This window comes from Condylostylus longicornis, unplaced genomic scaffold (genome assembly GCF_029603195.1).
Source record: "Condylostylus longicornis isolate FDR11 unplaced genomic scaffold, ASM2960319v2 ptg000094l, whole genome shotgun sequence".
NCBI lineage: Eukaryota > Metazoa > Arthropoda > Insecta > Diptera > Dolichopodidae > Condylostylus > Condylostylus longicornis.
In genome coordinates, this window is record NW_026578062.1 from 763,921 (window position 1) to 782,981 (window position 19,061).

At 29.7% G+C, this 19,061-nt stretch overlaps 1 protein-coding gene across 1 annotated transcript in view; it reads right to left on the bottom strand.

Annotated features, from left to right (window-relative positions):
• LOC129613885 (SCY1-like protein 2) overlaps window positions 1–14,510 on the bottom strand; it is a 125,508-nt gene extending 110,998 nt beyond the window's left edge. Inside the window, exons 1-3 of the mRNA XM_055528193.1 lie at window positions 14,486–14,510; window positions 13,771–13,823; window positions 12,563–12,708 (exon numbers count right to left, since the gene is read on the bottom strand). Coding sequence (XP_055384168.1) covers window positions 12,563–12,708; window positions 13,771–13,823; window positions 14,486–14,510 — 224 coding nt within the window. The remainder of the gene's footprint in view (window positions 1–12,562; window positions 12,709–13,770; window positions 13,824–14,485) is intronic.
• Window positions 14,511–19,061: the final 4,551 nt, after the last annotated feature.

The window sequence follows — 19,061 nt, forward strand, 5'->3', positions numbered from 1 at the left end:
TCAGATGAAAATATTCCATTATGTGGCCATGTTTCAGTACAAGAAACGACAGAAAAAATATTGGCATACGTACGTAAGCCTCTTTTGTTTTGATAGTAGATTTGGCCGTATTAAAAGAAGTATGAAATAAGAGAGATCCTTTAAAATTGCATTTGCTTTCATTGTGTGTGAACGAACATAACGGAAATGATGAATTTGATGGGAAAGATTTTGCAAGCGACAATGAATTGTATTCTACATTAAAATAATTACTAAGTGAAACATATATTAAATATTTGAATTTAGGTGAATTATTGGTGATTTTACTATTGGCCAAATATAAAGAGAAATATATATTATTTTATATATTAGTTTGCATATATAAAGAGAAATAATCAACCGATTTTATTGAAATTTAATATTTAAACTATTCGTGTTAAAACAATGAAGATACAAATTTTTTTTGGAAAGATCCGTAAACAAGAAAAAAATAAAATTGAAAGTGTAAAAAAAAAAATTATTAAATAACAATAGCGAAAAAATAAATCAGATGAAAAAGTCCACAAAATAAGAATACATAAAAAATATCCTACTATAAATTTTTTAGGTTGATTACATTTACATACTTTGCAGGTCAATAGAAACCTTTCGCCAAATTTTAAGTCAGTTGCTACATTTTATTATAAGTAAGTATATAGTTTTAGGCTACAATTATACGTAATAAGAGATAACGAATTTTTAACTATACATGATAGTACAAACCTAGAATACCCTAAATAAATAAAAAAAAACAATTAATCGTTAATAATAATCGTTTGTATATGTATATATAAACCAACTAGAAGCAGCTAATGCGAGTCGTACTAAATTCAAATGTGTTCGAAAGTATTGAAACAAAATTAAGACATGAGTGTACAATATCACGCTACCTAAATAATTAATTTAATATAGGAAGGAAAATTTAAAATTAAATAAGGTTGTCGTTAATTCGCACAATTTCAAAATTTATACCAGCCCAGCGGTAGTTACTAAAGTTGATTTGAAATGATTTTGAAGTTTACATCACCAAATATAAAATCTCGCAGCTCTGTACAATTTATCATTTTGCATTATAACTACCCTTTATAATGTTCTAGATAGTATGAAACTCCGCAAGAATACATTCATATTGAAATCAAGCTACTATACAATATGTCGTATAAAAATCACATGGGTGGATTTCAATTGATTGATATGCTACGTCTGCTTGACACAACATTGCAATACATAATTTTATTGACTTGCGCACCATTTTACAGACAAAGTGATAATCTATGTAATTAACAAAAAAGCTTTCAAATGGAACTTTGCTCTAGCTTCAGTAGCTTTCGAGCTGATTTTTTAACCATCCAAAACTAACCTTAGATATCCAAGTTGCTCCTTCCCCACTCTTGAGCCGGACTACCAGTTTGTATTTACTTATTTGAAATGCTAAAAAATTGTGAATTTGGAGTCTAGACCATACACAGATTAAATATTAATAATCTGTTAGCAGACAAATATTGCATACGGTCTACTATGCTAAGGGTTTATGTTTTTTCTTTTTTCTGAGAAAAGTTCTGCAAAACTGTTTTGGCTTCTTAAGTTCATGAACAGAAATCTAAAGAAAAAATCTTTAAGCTCCCATCTTTGAGCATAACCTTATTTCTAATGCTTTATGAATTATGATTAATTAATTATATTATGAATTATGATTAATTCACGAATTTAATCCCTTGTTGATATTTTTTCCTTGCTTTTTGAAAACATTTTATAACATTTAATAATATAAAAAATGAATAATAGGTAATAGCTTTTACTGCGCAGCAATATTATTCCATTTGTGAGCAAAACCTGTATGCACTTTATATGATACGATTTTGTTAATATGATATACATACATACATACGTAACATAATTTTTAAGAATTAAATTTTATGTTAGAGAATTGAGATTACTTGTTTTCTGCATTTCTTTTTTGTCACGTTTTTTTTGTGTTCTCTATAAATTCTACAGAGAAAAGCACAAAATATTATATTTTGTAATATACTTAACTTGATAAGCTACCCTGGCAAGTATAAGGCCACCACATAGAGAGAGAAACTCATTTTCCTTTTATGGTTTTTATGTTTTAAGTCATTTACATCTAAAAAGACCTAAAAATATTTTTATATTAATAAATTTTGGGGTTTTATTTTGCTTTTTACAAAAATAAATTGCTAAAAGAAGGAAGTTTACAATCAAAATAAATTTTATTAAAAATACATATATGTATTTCCAAAATTTGTTGAAAATTAAGCGATACAGACCTTCCTTATTGCAATTTAAAAGGGTACTGAGTTAAATTACGAAAAAAGATTAAAATATATTTTAAATCGAAAAATTTTCATAGAGTAAATTTATCAAACTCTAAGCATATTTTCTTTTTATTACAAAACTTAAAAGAGTGAAAATATTGCAAAACTGAAAAGATGTTTATATCCCAGAGAATATTGGGTCTTTTAAATAATCAGTGCTAGCTATCTGTCACAATAGGCTGTTTGGATAAAAAAAGTACGTTCGAAAATCGTAATATGTCTAAATATCTAAAACATTGTTGAAATTTTGTTTATTTATGCAAACATTATAACTTTATTATGCTGCAAAATCAATCCGAGTTTGTCATGGTATAGAAAATCATGGTATAGAAATAATAATTTGTTTCTATTGGTTACATTTTTTCATACACATATAGCTAATATCATTTAAACAATAAACCTAAAAACTTAAGTTTTTAATTATTAAAAATCGACTATAATTATACAAAAAATTATTTTAAAGATTTTAGTTGAAAGAGCCTAAAAAGGAGCAATTAAATCCAATTAATTGTTCTTTCTTCTGATAATAAACGAAGATAAAAAAATTATTAAGCAAACGAAAAGGACCTACATCTTAAATAGTTTTTTTCAAATTAAAAAATAAATTGAGGAAAACATACGAACTATATCGAATTTGATCCGATTATAGAAAATTTTTTTAATTCGGTGGCCTTATACTTACTAGGACAGTGCTTGACTAATGTCATTCTAATAAGTCCCAAAACTCAATTTTATTACGAATTATTCCGATTTCTAACCTTCGTTTCTGTTTTTTTATTTAAATTCCATTGATCGTGTCACATTTATTATTTTTTTCTTTTTTTTTGCGTAAAGAGTTTAAAATTTCAGAAAATCTCAGAATATTAATCACATTTTAAAAAAGCTTCCTTATACTTATAAAATTTGTTTCAATTTATTCAGCAGGAAAGAAGAAAAAGAATAATCAATTTATAAAATAGCCCTGCCTGTGTATGAAAGGCCTTTCTTAATAGTAAACGCAAATGGAAAAAAATTTTAATAAGTACCTGTTACCTGCGATTTTACAATTGGAATTTTTGAGTCATTTGCTGAGATACTATTTGTTTTAAAAATAAAAAATATTCAAATCCGGTCATAAAAATATATGATTGTCTTTTCCAAAACTTTAATATTTTTTTACTTAGGTAATATATGAAGTTTTAAAAATTTTCTTCAAGTAAAAATAGAGGTAAAATTTTGAAGTCTATATAAAATTTGTATTGGTAATATAATAATATTTAACAGCATTTTAGATATTATTTTCTAATTCCCTTTTCATATTTATTCTTTACTATGTATTCATGTTATTATTTAATAATTATTTTTTCATTAATTTTATTTTAAACTTGACACTACAGTTACTTTACTTCCCTTAAAAATATTGAAATGCTTTCAGCGCCAAATAAAATGTTGAAGACGAAGATTGTGCTTGTAGTTTTTCCGTTTTTTTTTTTAATGCATTTTAAAAATTTTAAAATAATTCTGAGTGAAAATATTTTAATAGTCCATCGAACTTTTTCAAGCCTTACATTTTGAAAGTTGAATCTTCACTATTTCTACTAGCTTAGTGGTTATCCACTTGCTTTTAGGTCATTTTTAATTTCTTGGAGAATAATGCGTTTATCACGGTTGCTTAATAGCTTTCTATTCAAATTTCGTGGCTTATTCTGTATTCTATTTTCATCGGTATATCTTTTTATAATTACAGAATTGTAGAACGACTCCTTTCCACTAAAGTACTAATCTCTCAAAGCGATTTGCCATTTTTGTAATAGGCTACTATTAATTTTCGTAGCTCTGTTGAAGTTTCTTTCGATTTCCTCCCATAGTTTAATTAAAAGTAATATTTTGTTAAAGCGCAATAAAAATTATGTATTCAAACACTTTTAATTATTGATCGAAACTAAGAAAAATTACAAATTATTATCAAAACAAACATAGTTTATTTCCAAGAATTTTGGTGCCATCATATAAATGTACCAATAGGTCTCTGAGCATTCTTTTACTGTGACTGTCAGCGTACGAATATGACGGTGAGCAAAATTGGACAACTAAATCATGCAACTAGTCGAATTACAAATCAAATTTCATTTGGTGAAATTTTCTGTTAAGTTGTTTTTTTAATATTGTAATTAAAAAAAATCTGATGTGATCAGCACATAACCGACCGCATTATGTATTGTCTAGTTAAGTGAAAGTGTTACAGAATATTATAAAAATGTCTGTTAAATACTTCTTTCCAATTTTTAGGGCATTAGTATGCTTATAGTTAACATACCTAGAAAAATGTAAATTTGGCTCTTAGTAGAGTTTCGCTTTGCGCTACTCGAATTCCCTGAAATGCTCGCCAGTTATTTTTGGTAACAACCAGAACTCAAATATCAAATTTCGAGAAATTCCATAAGTTATTTCCGTAGATATGTGAAAAATGTAAAATCGGCCCGTAAATCAGTTTTCGAGCCCTGATCTTACCAAAAAATTTATATGTTCATTGTTTTAATACGAAGAATTCAAATATTAAATTTCAATGGAATCGGTTGATTATTTCTCTTTGTATACACAAAAGTGTATATTTGGCCCGTGGTAAAGGCCCAGTTGCTGATGCCTGATTTCTTTTAAAAGTCAGGAATTTTCGCGGAATGTGGAGTAAAGCTTATATGTGAAGTTTCAAGTAAACCGGTTGAATATTTTCTTCAAAACGGTGAAAAATGTAAAATCGGCCCGCAAATCAGTTTTCGAGGCATGATCTTTCCAAAAAATCTATATGTTCATTATTTCAATACGAAGAATTTAAATATTAAATTTCAATGAAATCGGTTGATTATTTCACTTTACATACGCAAAAATGTATATTCCTCCCGTAGTAAACGTCCAGTTGCTGGCACCTGATTTCTTCCAAAAGTTAGGAAGTTTTGCGGACGGTTGGGCAAAGCTTATATATGAAATTTCAAGCAAATCGGTTGAATATATTCTTTAAAATGGTCAAAAATGTAAAACAGGCCCACTAAAAAGTGCAGTTCCCGAGGCCTGATATATCCCAAAAGTTGATCAATCCGTGCCATGTTTGAAATAAACTTATATATAAAATTTCATCAAAATCGGTTCAGCCGAACTTGAGATACACGCGTGCACACCCAGACCGACAGACCGACGGACAAACGGGTAGCTAAAAATAGTTTACTTACGCTTCCCTACTACGGAAAAGAGCAGTCCCACCGAAAACTCGATATGCAAAATTTGTTGCCATAACATAACCTACCTATTGTATACACAATACGGTCGGTAAAAATATTCATAGAATTAAAATTATTCATACATTTTGTTACTCTACACTACTCTTTCATTCTTATTTCTTATTTATTATACGCTTGCACTACATTTTTTTTGAATGATATGAATCAACACAAATACATGTTATGGCTGTGTTGTTACATATAATAATACAAATGTTATTAATCCATACACTTAGATACATTGTATCTTATTCGTACATATACGCAAGTGAAATCGTCTCATATAATATAAATAGAAGTAAGATGCCCAAAAAATAAAAATATTCAAAAATACGCATATGAACATAATTTATATTGTCTAAAAATGTATAAGATCAACAATCATGCGTACACATATATTTATCTCATAAAGCAAGATTTTTATTTTGCTGAGATTGCTCCTTATCAACACTCGCACGTACACATATAATTATACCACAAAGCAAGATTTTTATTATGCTGAGTTTGCGCGACGCTAACACTTATTCGTACACATTATATTTAAATTGTTTCATATATGCAAAATTTTATTTTTGATGGTCACTCCCTTAACAAACAAACAAACACACTTTTACAATGTATTACTTCTTCTGTATACTATTGAATTAGTAACAAACAAGAACAGAAAAAAAACAATAATTTAGAATGAGAATAGAAAGAAAATAGCAAAGAGAATGAGAACAATATTATTAAATAATGGATATTTAATACAATATAGTTTTGATATTGAGATGTGTATACCAATATTTTTTTTTGCTTAACCCTTTCAGTAATATTGTTCGCTGGGGCAAACAGAAAGTTCAAAGCCATTATTGTGATCTAATCAAAACCGTCTTTACAGTTCTGTAAATTGTTAAACATTTTTAAGCATATCTTTTTATTTTTTACGTTTTGAGCAACATCTTTCTAAATTTTCTTCTAAAACAAAAACTTTTGAATGAATTTCAAAATTACATGATTGTTATGAATTTCTACTACTGTTTTGCTATCGTTTTTTTTACCGACCGTATTGTGTATACCAGGGGCGGACGGTTCATATATGCAAAGTATGCATTTGTAGTGGGCGACAAAAAGCAGGGCCGCCATTAAAAACTTTAAAAAACCATAAATTTAAAAAAAAATTTTTTTTATTACAAACTTAATTCAATTTACAGCGAAATTAACTTGATAAAATGTAGCCACATACAAACATAATATTTTATTCCTAATAATATAAAAAATGTGCATGAAAAAAAACGGTCAGTTACGCAAAACAGTAAGTATTGATCTTCATATATTTTACTTTCGCACCATACAATGAAACGTTCGTAGAATGAAAATTATTGATACATTTTCTTACTCTACACTACTCTTTTAATTTTATTGGTACGAATACACAAAATATATTTTTCAATGTATGAATCATCAGAATTGCAATTATTAATTTTTCCTCTTACATACATACTAGAATAAATTCGTATATTATGCCTATAAACAGAAAATATACAGCTGTACACAGTGTTCCCACTTGGTTAAAACAAAATGTATCCAATTTCGAGGAAAAAATGTATCCAAAATGTATCCGACCTCATAAAGCAGAATTTTTATACCAAGCCGTCCTATTGTTGGTTTTTTTATTTATAGTAAATTCTTTAAGAAATCACATACAACTTCTATTATATTTTAAATGTGTAAAAAGTTAAGGTCAGAAAAAACATATGCATATACATATGTTGTTGAACTATGTGCTAAAAACAATTTACCATTAAAACGGAAAAATGTTAAAAAATATGTACAGCCAATGCATTTTCTATTACAACTAGCTTACTCCAAAATATTTCTGGTACGTTCTTGTCTAAATGTTCTAGATTTGGATACAGGAAGAGACAGCACTCATTTAATAAAGCAGATTTCTTACTTTCTTCTAGTAAACTCGGAAATCTGCTTAGAAATGCCAGCAAATAACACTTTTGAAAGATAAAGCAATTACGCGTTTTAATATTAGCAGCATTTTAACAGTTTTGTAACATTTATTTAGTGTTTAGGGAATAAATGTATCCATATTTCAGCAAAATTTTGAAATGTAGCCAATTTCGGCATTTTAGCAGATTTGAGTATCTTTGTATCCAAGCTAAATTTAAAGCAAAAAATGTATCCAAATGGATACAATTGTATCCAAGTGGGAACGCTGGCTGTACACATTCAATCCTATAAATACATAAGTGAAATCGTCTCATATAATATACATACATAGAAGCAAGCTACGCAAAAAATAAAAATATTCAAAAATATACATGCACACATAATTTATATTTCTTAATATGAATAAGATCAACACTCATGCGTACACATATAATTATTTCATAAAGCAAGATTTTTATTTTGCTGAGATTGCTCCCTATCAACACTCGCTCGCACACATATAATTATATAACAAAGCAAAATTTTTATTATGCTTAGTGATCTCCCTGGCTACACCCGTTCGTACACATTATATTTAGATTGTTATATGCAAAATTTTATTTATGCTTAGTTGTCGCCCGCTCACCAAACAAACAAACACGTTATTATAATGTATTACTTTTTCTGTATACTATTATATTAGTAAACAAGAACAAAAAAAAAAACAAAAATTAAGAATGAGAATAGAAAGAAATCAGAGATAGAGAATGAGAGCAATATTCTTAAAAAATGGAATGCATAGCTTAATATTAAAATTGTGTATACCAATATTTTCTCTTTGTTTAAGGACAAAAAATTTTGAATGAATTTCAAAATTACATGATCGTTATGAATTTCTACTACTATGTTTTGCTTTCGGTTTTGAAAAACCTGTTATCAATCACAGAATTAAATATTAATTGGTAATATCTACTACTTATATTGAATTGAAAAAATGTTGTTTAATAATCAAGCGAATGCTAAGAATTTTTATGTTGAATTGATGTACTGTAAGTCATCCAAAAAGTATAAAAGCTTGTACCAATGTACATAAAAAGCTTAGTTTTCGAGTCACAAATTTTAGAACTAAACTTTGATTTTCTTTAAATTTTTGAATGCAAGTCGAAACTTTTTTTATACGCTGCTTCATTTCTCAGGAGATTTGTGAAATAAAAAGCCAAATTTCATTCGTAAATTTAAAATTACGAATCAAAAAATCAAGTTTAAATGATTGATATAAATCTGATCATAACTTCATAAAAAAACATACACTTAAATAAATTACCTTGTTTTTGAATTTATAAAACAAAAAATTGAAAGTTTAGTTCCAGACTTTAATTCTATAATTCAACATAATAAGGTTACAAGAAAATGCTATATGATGCACAATTTGCAATGCCTATTAAATTTTGTTCACAGTAATAAAATAGTTGAAACGTTTTAAAGGGGGCGCCCTTTTTAGTGTATACAATAGGTAGGTCATGTGATAGCAACAAATTTTGCATATCGAGTTTTCGGTGGGAATGCACTTCTCCATAGTAGGGAAGTGTAAACAAACTATTTTTAGCAACCTGTCGGTCTGTTTGTGCATGCGTGTATCTCAAGTTCGACTCAACCGATTTTGATGAAATTTTATATGTAAGTTTATTTCGACCATGGCACGGATCCATCAATTTTGGGATATATCAGGATTCGGATATCAGGATTGTCCTAAAAATTTGGAAGAAGTATTTAACAGACATTTTTATAATATTCTGTAACACTTTCACTTAACTAGACAATACACATTGTGGTCGGTTATGTGCTGACCACATCAGATTTTTAAAGAACGTTATCAATCACACAATGAATATAAATTGTTAATATCTACTATTTGTACTGAATTGAAAAGATCTTGTTTAATAATCAAGCGTATGTTAAGAATTTTATGTTGAATTTATGTGGTGTCCCAAAAATAAAAGCAAAATGAAATGCTGCATAATTTATTTCATTCTTTTATCTCCAAAATTAAAACAGTCTGAGCCACAATTTATTTTAAGCTCATGTAGGTATGCAAGTCTTTAAATACCAGTGAAAGCTTTTAAAAATTAAAAAATGTACTTTAATAGAATCTTATAATGAAGAAATATAATGAAAAATATAAAAGGTTATACCTAGAACATAAAAAGCTTAGTTTCAAGTCGAAACCTTTTTTATACACTGTTTCATTTCTCAGATGATTTGTGAAATAAAATGCAAAATTTCATGTGTAAATTTAAAATTACGAACAAAAGTTTACAATGATTGAGTTTTTTATCAAAAATATAAAATTTCGGAATATACAATCATTTAAGTATATAAGTAAATAAATTTTTACTTTTTGTATATTCAAATAAGCTTTGAAAAAGTTCTTGTTTTGATATTATTTTTTTAAAACCTTTTACAATTTAGTTTCACTTACGCCAAAAAGTAAATGTTTGCTCTTAAGTGATTGAAATAAACCTAATCATAACTGCATAAAATAAAGTTAATTAAACTACCTTGTTGTTGAACTTATAAAACAAAAAGCTAAAAGTTTAGTTCCAGGCTTTAATTCTATAATTAATCCTGTATTCAGCATGTTAAGGTTACAAGAAAATGATTTATGATGCACAATGTGCAATGCTCATAAAATTTTGTTTACAGTATTAAAAGAGGTGGAACGATAAAAATTGGGGAGGGGGCGTACTTTTTGGAAACCGCTTAGGGCCACGAATAAAGGAGGACCGGGTCTGGTTATAACACATCGAAAGTTTTAGTACTCACCTCTTTTAATTGTTTCAGCTGTCAAAAAATTTGATGGGAAATAGGACAAGATTCTATTTTTTTTAAACGATTTAATTGGTTTAGATTGAGTGTTTACAAATCAAATATATTTCATATTTTAATCGTTTCAAAGTAAATCGTACAATTTTGTTCGATTTATGAACGCTGCCATCCGCATAATTTAAAAATAAAAAAAAAATTTGCCAAATTTTTCATATAATGTTGTCAACGGATTTTTTTTTGAAGACGAAGAAGAAGGCGAGAGCAAAAATTAAGAATGGCACGAAGAAAATGAATTATTGTGAGATACATTGTTAATTTTGGTAAAGTAAAACGACTTGTAATATTATTATCGTGTGCTTAATATTTCTCGATGAAGTCTATCAGGAAATCCTGAAAAATTTAATAGATAACAAAAAATTTTTTTTTACATACTATAAATTGTCCGAAACAATATCGACAAGCAAATTTCATAATACTAACACTACAATAACTTACGAAATTACTGTATATCGCGCGTGAAAGTTTTTATATAATAACGGTCAATATAAGTAATACAAAAAAGAGAAAAATAAGAAATAGAAAATGAGAAAAAGAATTGCAGTTTGCATTTGTTTTCTAAAATCAGAACTTAAAAAACTTTTCTTCTTAATTTTTTAAAATCTAACAAAATTTGAATTTATTACAGGAGAAATTAATTACAAGTATTTCTTTTTTTTAATACTTTGTAAGACATTTATTTATTCTTTAATAGCGTAGGCCGTTAATTATTCAATTTTGCATCCATTTTAACGATTTACCCATTAAACAACTTTTTTTTGTTGTCAAAACATTATATTTCTTTATGTGCTGTTGAAATATCACATGCTTGATTTGGTCACTATGAATTTGTTTGTGATCATACACAGGTATGATTGTTAATAATAAATATCTGTAATGTAAATAAAGACATTTTGACTAATAAACATTTTCTTAAATAGATTAGATAAAGCAGTGTTAACGAAATTTTTGAAAGATTATTTGAATATAGCATTCAGCGTAGAATATGAAACAAATTTATAATTAATATTTTTTGACAATCTTTATATTCGCCTTTTTTCCGTTAGTGATGCATTGACATATAGCAGAATATAGATCTTCGTTAGGAAAAAAAAGTTTCTTTTAGAAGTTTCAATATGCCTCTATATCGTTACCGGCTTGGGATGTAGGTATTTTTGAAGGCAACATATTTTTTGGCTGACTTTATTTAAAAAAGCTATATTTTTGACTATGTTAGGCATAACGGTATTTTGAGACATATATGTGCTAGAAAGATGGTGTAATAATAACTTTATAATTCAGATACGACTAAAATTCAAAACTGAATTTTTAAAAATTTTTAAATTATTTTTTCTTAAATAACGCCTTTTAACATTGGTATACGTTTTAAGGTATCAGGTTGCTTTCTAACACACCTTTGATAACACGGTTTGTTAGATAAATGATCAAAGTTTTTAAAAAAAGATTGAATAAACCATAATATTTTAGAAAAATGGGTTTTTTGATAGCCTTATTTTTAGGTGACTATGACGCAAGTAACATGTTTTGGGAAATCTTTTATTTAGATGGTAAATCGTTAGATTTTTATTGGATTATATTTTCTCTAATGAAGAGAAATTTTATACAGAACTAAAAAGAAATAGGAAAATATTAGCAAAATTAGCTAAAATAATAAGAGAAATTTTAATTAAGCGAAAATTAATTATATAGGGACTTGTAATCTACAAAAGTTTTATGTAAAATGAATCTGAAGGATTTTAAAAAGAAAATTTAAAATTTTTTGGCTTAATATTCAACAAAAAGTACAATCTTTCTATTCCTAAGATGTATATTTGAGCATACGACACAGTATTACCGATAAAATATACACAATGGAAACAAAACTTAAAAAAGATAAATTTGTAGTGCATATCATTAAAAATTTTTCAGTTTCAATAATAAATTATAAAACACATAAAATACTAAATTTTATATTTCAAAGTGTGTATCTAATTTCTAAAGAAATTTAATATTAGTTATCATTGATACCATTAAATCATAAAATTTACGAGGAAATAGATATTATTAAATTTATAAATAAAAATATTACAGCTTACAATTTCTTGATATGGTATTATGTTGAAAGACATTGAACAAAGAATAAAAAAATGCAGCGGTAAAAATTTGTTTACTCACTTAAATATAGGTAAAATGAATGTTTCGTATTCGTGAATTTTTGATTCTTGCACCAACACTAATACAGGCAATAACACAGCAGCTAGTACTTCAGCAGTACGCATTTCCTGTTGTAAATATGGCCAAATGTGTTGCCACCATAGTTTCTAAAAACATAAATTTAAAAATTAAAAGAAAATACAATAAAAGTAGGTTAAAAAACTTCAATTTCTAAAAATAATTTAACAAATATAGGGTGTTGCTAAAATTATCAAAATTCCATCAGCGGGATAAGACAACGAATTATGATTAACTTTGATGCTTGTATGTAAATAAAATAAAATTATATAATTTCATTTAGTTATTTTTATTTATATAGTTATTCTTTATGATCTTTTTTTCTCTCTTATTCAAAATTTTACTATACAAAATAAATTATAGGATTCAGCCTTAACTGCTATTAAGATGGAAACAAAATATTTTTATATGTTTACTGTTAACAATCCAGAAAACTGCCCAGCAGCGCGAGATTACACAATGTACTTTCTAAAAAAATATGCCTTCGGGCTAAGTCTAATATAGTGACCTGATGGCTCCATGACTGAAGATGGAAGCAAACTTGGAGCGGATGGTTTTAATACACTTTAATCATTTGGAAGTCATACAAAACTACTGGTTGACCGAGAAGTTGGGGACGGCTAGTTTAGATATATTTTTGTGACACTGTTCTCGGCATAAAGAACCTCCGTCCATCTAAGACCTCTGTCTCACACGGTATAACCTCGATTGTGATGTTTTCTGATCGACGGGTATAGAGTATAGGGACATAGTGGTCCAGTTTGTGGAATTAATTGGAGCGCATGGAACACTGATGAGCCGAAAACTGATTCACGGGTTGGTTCGGGCGGTTCTCGAATTCACCACGTAGTACAAATCTAGATTGTAATACAGATTCGAACTCACCACGAATGTTTATTGATCAGTGTTTCAAGCTGAAATACATACATGCTTTTGCTTGCTAACACACATTTGTTCCTTCATAACTACATATTTATTGCATTTTCAATTAGTTTACCTGTTTTATTCATTTTCTTTAATGTTTTAATGTTTCAATATTCGTGCAAACTATGAATATAAAGATGTTATATCTTGCTGATTCTATCAATATATGTAACTACCATTAACTATTTACAATCTGCTGATGATCTATAGATTATGGCAGTAGTTACCTTTACAGACTGAGAAATAGTTTCAATTATTATGCTATTGAAATCTATTTGTTCTATTTGTAGATTTCATAAAAATAAAATGAAAATCTTTTTAAAAAAATTTGCTCGAAAGGGAAATGAACATGCGGAGTTCGTTTAGTTCTCGCATCTTTTGCACGAAATTTGAAAACTAAAATTTTAGGTACCAACATACAATGAATAGCCACATAAACAATAAATATAGACGCAATAAAAACTGCACCTCCAATTATTCGAAGCAAATCAAGCTATTTAAGCAGACCCACACAAAATAAACACTTAAAAAGGTTCCTTTTACATGCACTAAGAACATGTCAATAACAACACATTGAATAAAAAAGAAACTCTGATTTAAACCGAGCTATATCCGCTTCAGATGAGTTTTTATTTCAAAAGTATATAGTGACTTTTTAAAAGAATACGAGATTTCTCTTAATCCTGACGATATTCCTGATATTAATTTTGTAGAATAAATTGCACGGTTTTGAATGCCAGGAGAAGAGCAGTAATATTCTTCAAGTACTTAGCAACAATGGCTTCAACCATAAATGATATAAAACTAAGATTAGTAAAAACCCTGTTTAAAATAAAGATATTTCTACAGCTAATCAAAAGCCGAAAATGTCACAAATTTTATGATAAATAATGTTTCTATTAAAAAACCTTCACCATATACATCTAAAACTTTATCTTTTACCGAGCCTAACTAAATTTGAAGACATTCTTATGGAAAATAATTTCAAGATATTATTTGTACATACGTGTATTAAAGAAAATTATTTTGAAATTCAAATAAAACAAAAAGAAATTCCGGTATGTGAATGCGATCAACAACAATCCTATTTCTGGGATTGCATATATTTTGGATGAACGATTTATGCAGTCTTTGAACTAAAGCGAAAATTAATATAAAGTGGGGTTAACATAATGCTCGATTTTAAGGGTTAATTTTGGGATTTAGAAGAAAACAACATCAAAAATTTGAAAAAAATGGATTTTAGATAACGATAAATGTTAACGGCCATTTTATTTTTTTCAAGTTTAACTATAGTATGTCGCGATAGGAGAATCAAGTTCTGTGTTTGCAGAATTTAAAAAATGTTTATGGTTTCACTACATTAAATAGTCAAAAAATGGCATTTTCAGGTTTTGGGTGGCATAACTTCTAGAGGGAGGAGATAGGTAAACCCTTTTTTCTACAGAAATAAGTTTTTAGTAAAGGTTTAGTAAAGGTTAAACTTCAGCTTTCTATCTTCAAGGCTAATGTAGAAATGGAGACAGACTGAGAAATGAAACAGTGTATAAAAAAGTTTCGACTTGCATTTAAAAATTTGGAGAAAATTAAAGTTTCAGTCTAAAATTTTGTGTAAAAGCTTTTATATTATTTATTATGTATTTTAAGCTTTTATTAAACTAAATGCATTTATTGGTATTTACAGACTTGCATACCTACATGAGCTTAAAATAAATTGTGGTTTTGAAATTTCAGAAAGTGGCTCAGACTGTTTCAATTTTGGAGATTAAAGAATGTAATGTCTTTATATCTAACAAGTCCCAATGCTCAGAGAGAAACTTGAAAGGACGACGTTATTTTATATGGGTTTTTTTAAATCGAAGTGGCTATTTTTTGAGAAGAAATATTAAAATAAATTCACACTTATTATAAAGCAGGTAAAATTTAGAAAATATATTTGAAAAATTAAGAAAATATATTAATATTTTCATTCATAATTATTTTAAAATTCTTGAAACAGCGGAAAAACAACAAGCACAACCTTCGCCTTCAACGTTTCATATGTTACTGAAAGCATTTCATTATTTTTAAGTGAACAGATTTTTTTTTTCTCATAGGGTAAGTTAACTCAAGATATGGGAAGTAACTGTGGTGTCAAGTTGAAATATAATTAATGGAAGAAAATTATGAAATATTGATATAAATACGTAGTAGAGAATAAATTTGAAGAGGAAATTAGAAAATAATATTTAAAATATAATATAATCAAATATTATTTTTTAAATACAAATTTTCTATACACTTCTAAATTTTACCTCAATTTGTGAGAAAATTTTTTAAAACTTAATATATTACCTAAGTAAAAAAATATTTAAAAGGTTTTGGAAAAGACAATAACATATTTTTATGACCGGATTCGAATATCTTTTTTTTTTCAAATAAATATTATATCTTAGCAAATGACTCAAAAACTCCGATTGTAAAATGACAGGTAGAAGGTACTGATGTAAATTTTTATCCGTTTGCGTTTACTATTAAGATTCATAGACAAGCAGGGCCATTTTATAAATAGATTACTCTTGTTTACCTGCTAATAAAATATGAAAGAAATGCACAACAAACTTTTTTAAGCACTCAATATAACATGTTTGAAATAGTTTTAAAATAATTATTTAAAAAAAATTGATTGGACGTAGGTACACACATACATATGTATCTATTTTAAATAACTTAAAAACTAACTGAAATTATTTGAAACAAATTAATGAGTATTATAAATAACCGAAATGAGATAATTGAAATTGTTGAAATGTGTCAACCTACATTACTTTTATTAACATTTTTGTTAGCCGACCCTACTCAACTTACATTATTGGAAAATACAAAATTTGCATGAAAAATCATACATCCTTCCTCATTAACATTTGAAACCATACTGAAATATGAATTTCAAATTTTTTTCAGTTTTTCTTTCCTCCTACCTTTCTTTGTTTTTCATGCAATAGAGTTTAAATGGGAAGCTTTTTAAAAATGTGTATAATATCCTGAAATTTTTTAAAATATTAAACTCTTTTTTACGTAAAAAAAAGAAAAAAATAATAAGAAATATGACACGATATGTAGCATTTAAAGAAAAACATAGGAACAAAGCCAAAAATTCGTAATATTTCGTAAAAAAATTGAGTACTGGGACTTGTTAGATGTAAAGATATCAATTAAATCATGGGGGTAAACATACAAAAATTAATTTTTCAAATAAAGAAAAGGTTTAGTCAAAATCAAAATAATAACTTTATTCACATACATATATGTATGTACATATGAATGTATTAGAATTAAACATTTTGAAATTATATATTATTATTATTATTAATATTATTATTATTATCTTTATTATTATTATTATTATTTTTATTATTATTATTATCATTATCGGGGGATAAAAGTTGGTATCGGTCCTAGTCCGGAAGTACTCCCAACGTGCTTGCGGTAAATGCTAGGAAATGCCGGTCTGATGGGAGCAGCTCTGCCAACAAGCCCAAGTCTCACCTCCTCGAAGGTAGGCAACATAGTTGTCTGGCGGGTATCCCCTGGAAATCTACCACGGTAGAGCCGACGAGACTGGGTGAAATGCGAATCGCTGGCGCTTAAAACCAGCTAGCTGTTGGGGGGGTAGGATGGGTGCGTGCGTCAGCGTCGTGCGGGTTTCGGCAATGGGACGCGCAGTCGTCAAACTTCGGGAAAATTCCAAGCGCGTCTGTACTCATAATGAGCGGCGACTTGGTCGGCGTCTGTACCCCATAGGGGCGGCCGTATTCTTAGACGGAGAGGAGCAACTTCACAACAAAGAGCTCAAACTTCAACACTTATGCAATGAATAAAACAAAAGAAATTATTACCCCAGGTGGTAATCCAGTTCTGCTGGAGAATCCACTCTCTTCGGAGACCGATCCCACGGATTCTGGGGGGGATCAGTTATTGCATTTTATAAATAAATCAACGCAGCAGAGATCAACGACAACAGCAAACAGGCAACAGGATACCCAAGATACAACGGCAACGTCGAGGAAGAAGAATGTAGCAGCAGTAGGCCAAAGGACAACAACGTACCTCAACAAGCAAAATATCGAGGTTATTATGGTGGATGGAACACCGAAAACATATCCTTTAAGGCGTAGTAGACTGCTAGCCCGGTCACCAGAGCAAACAGGTAATATTATAGGAAAGAATCTAAGTGAAGAGAAAGAGGCGGATCTTTTAAAGACTGGGAGCGAGTACACAGAGGTGGATGAGGCTGCCCGGCTAGAAGAAACGGAGGACGAGCAGCTCACGGTCATGCAGAATGTCATCGATATGATGTTAAAAGCAGCCACTGTGCAAAAAAACGTGAGCATGGGTATTAAGGACGGACTCGTGAAGCTCGAAGGGGCAATTGAGAAGATGCGACAATGTAGGTCGCGAAAAGTCGAAATTATAAGGAGAAGAGGGAGGGAAACTCGCTCGAACACCCAGGATGGTGCCGCCATGTACGATCTTCAACAAGCGAACGAGAGGTTGGAGCCCGACTCCAGCTACGGCCCCGGAGCCACAGTCGGCTCAGAAGAGGCTACGGAGGGCCTCTAAAGAAGAATGGCAATTGGTGCCGAGGAGGCAAGGAAAGCCCGGGAGCGTGTTGGTACTTGAGGAAAATGAGGGGGCTCCTGGCCGGGCTGGCTTTGCCGGCAATTCGAAGAAGAAAAAACAAAGGGATTCTTCGAGAAAGCGCAGGGCCAATGGACGGCCTAAAACCAGGCCAGAGGCATTGTTAATTAGACCCGGGCAAGGGAAATCATATGCGGAAATATTAAAGGATATTAGGAGCAATGTGGATCCTGGAGCGTCACAAGCAGTCATCAGTGGCATCCGAAAAACCCAAAGAGGGGATGTCCTTGTGGAGATGTCCAATGAGACCAAAGATAAGCGGGATTTTGTTAGGAGCTTACAGAATGTGCTGGGCACGACGGCCGTGGTAAAGGGCTTGACTCCGACTGTTCCATTGGAAATAAGGGACCTCGATTGTCTTACAACGGAAGGAGAGGTAAGGGCCGCGCTGAAGGACGCTCTTGGGCGGGAGCCGGAGTACAAGCTGACTCTGACAAGACCGAATAGAAGGGAGCAGAGGTTGGCAATAATAGAAATGGAGGCCAAATACGCTAGGGAACTTATTAGAGCGGGTAGAGTGAAAATAGGATGGATAAACTGCAGGGTAAGGGAAAGGGCAGAGGTAAAGCGATGCTACAGGTGTCTTTGTTATGGCCATATAAGGAGCAATTGCAACGGAGTCGATCGGGCGGACCTCTGTTATAGATGTGGACGTAGGGGCCACAAAGTTAAGGAATGCCAGGGAAATCCGGTATGCATGCTGTGTACCGAAATGAAGCAAGTAGATCCGGACCATATATCGGGGACGGGTAGATGTAATGCTTTTAGGGTGGCACTAGAGAAAGTTAAAAAACGTCGCGATGATTAGAGTACTACAAGGCAATACGAATAGGAGCAG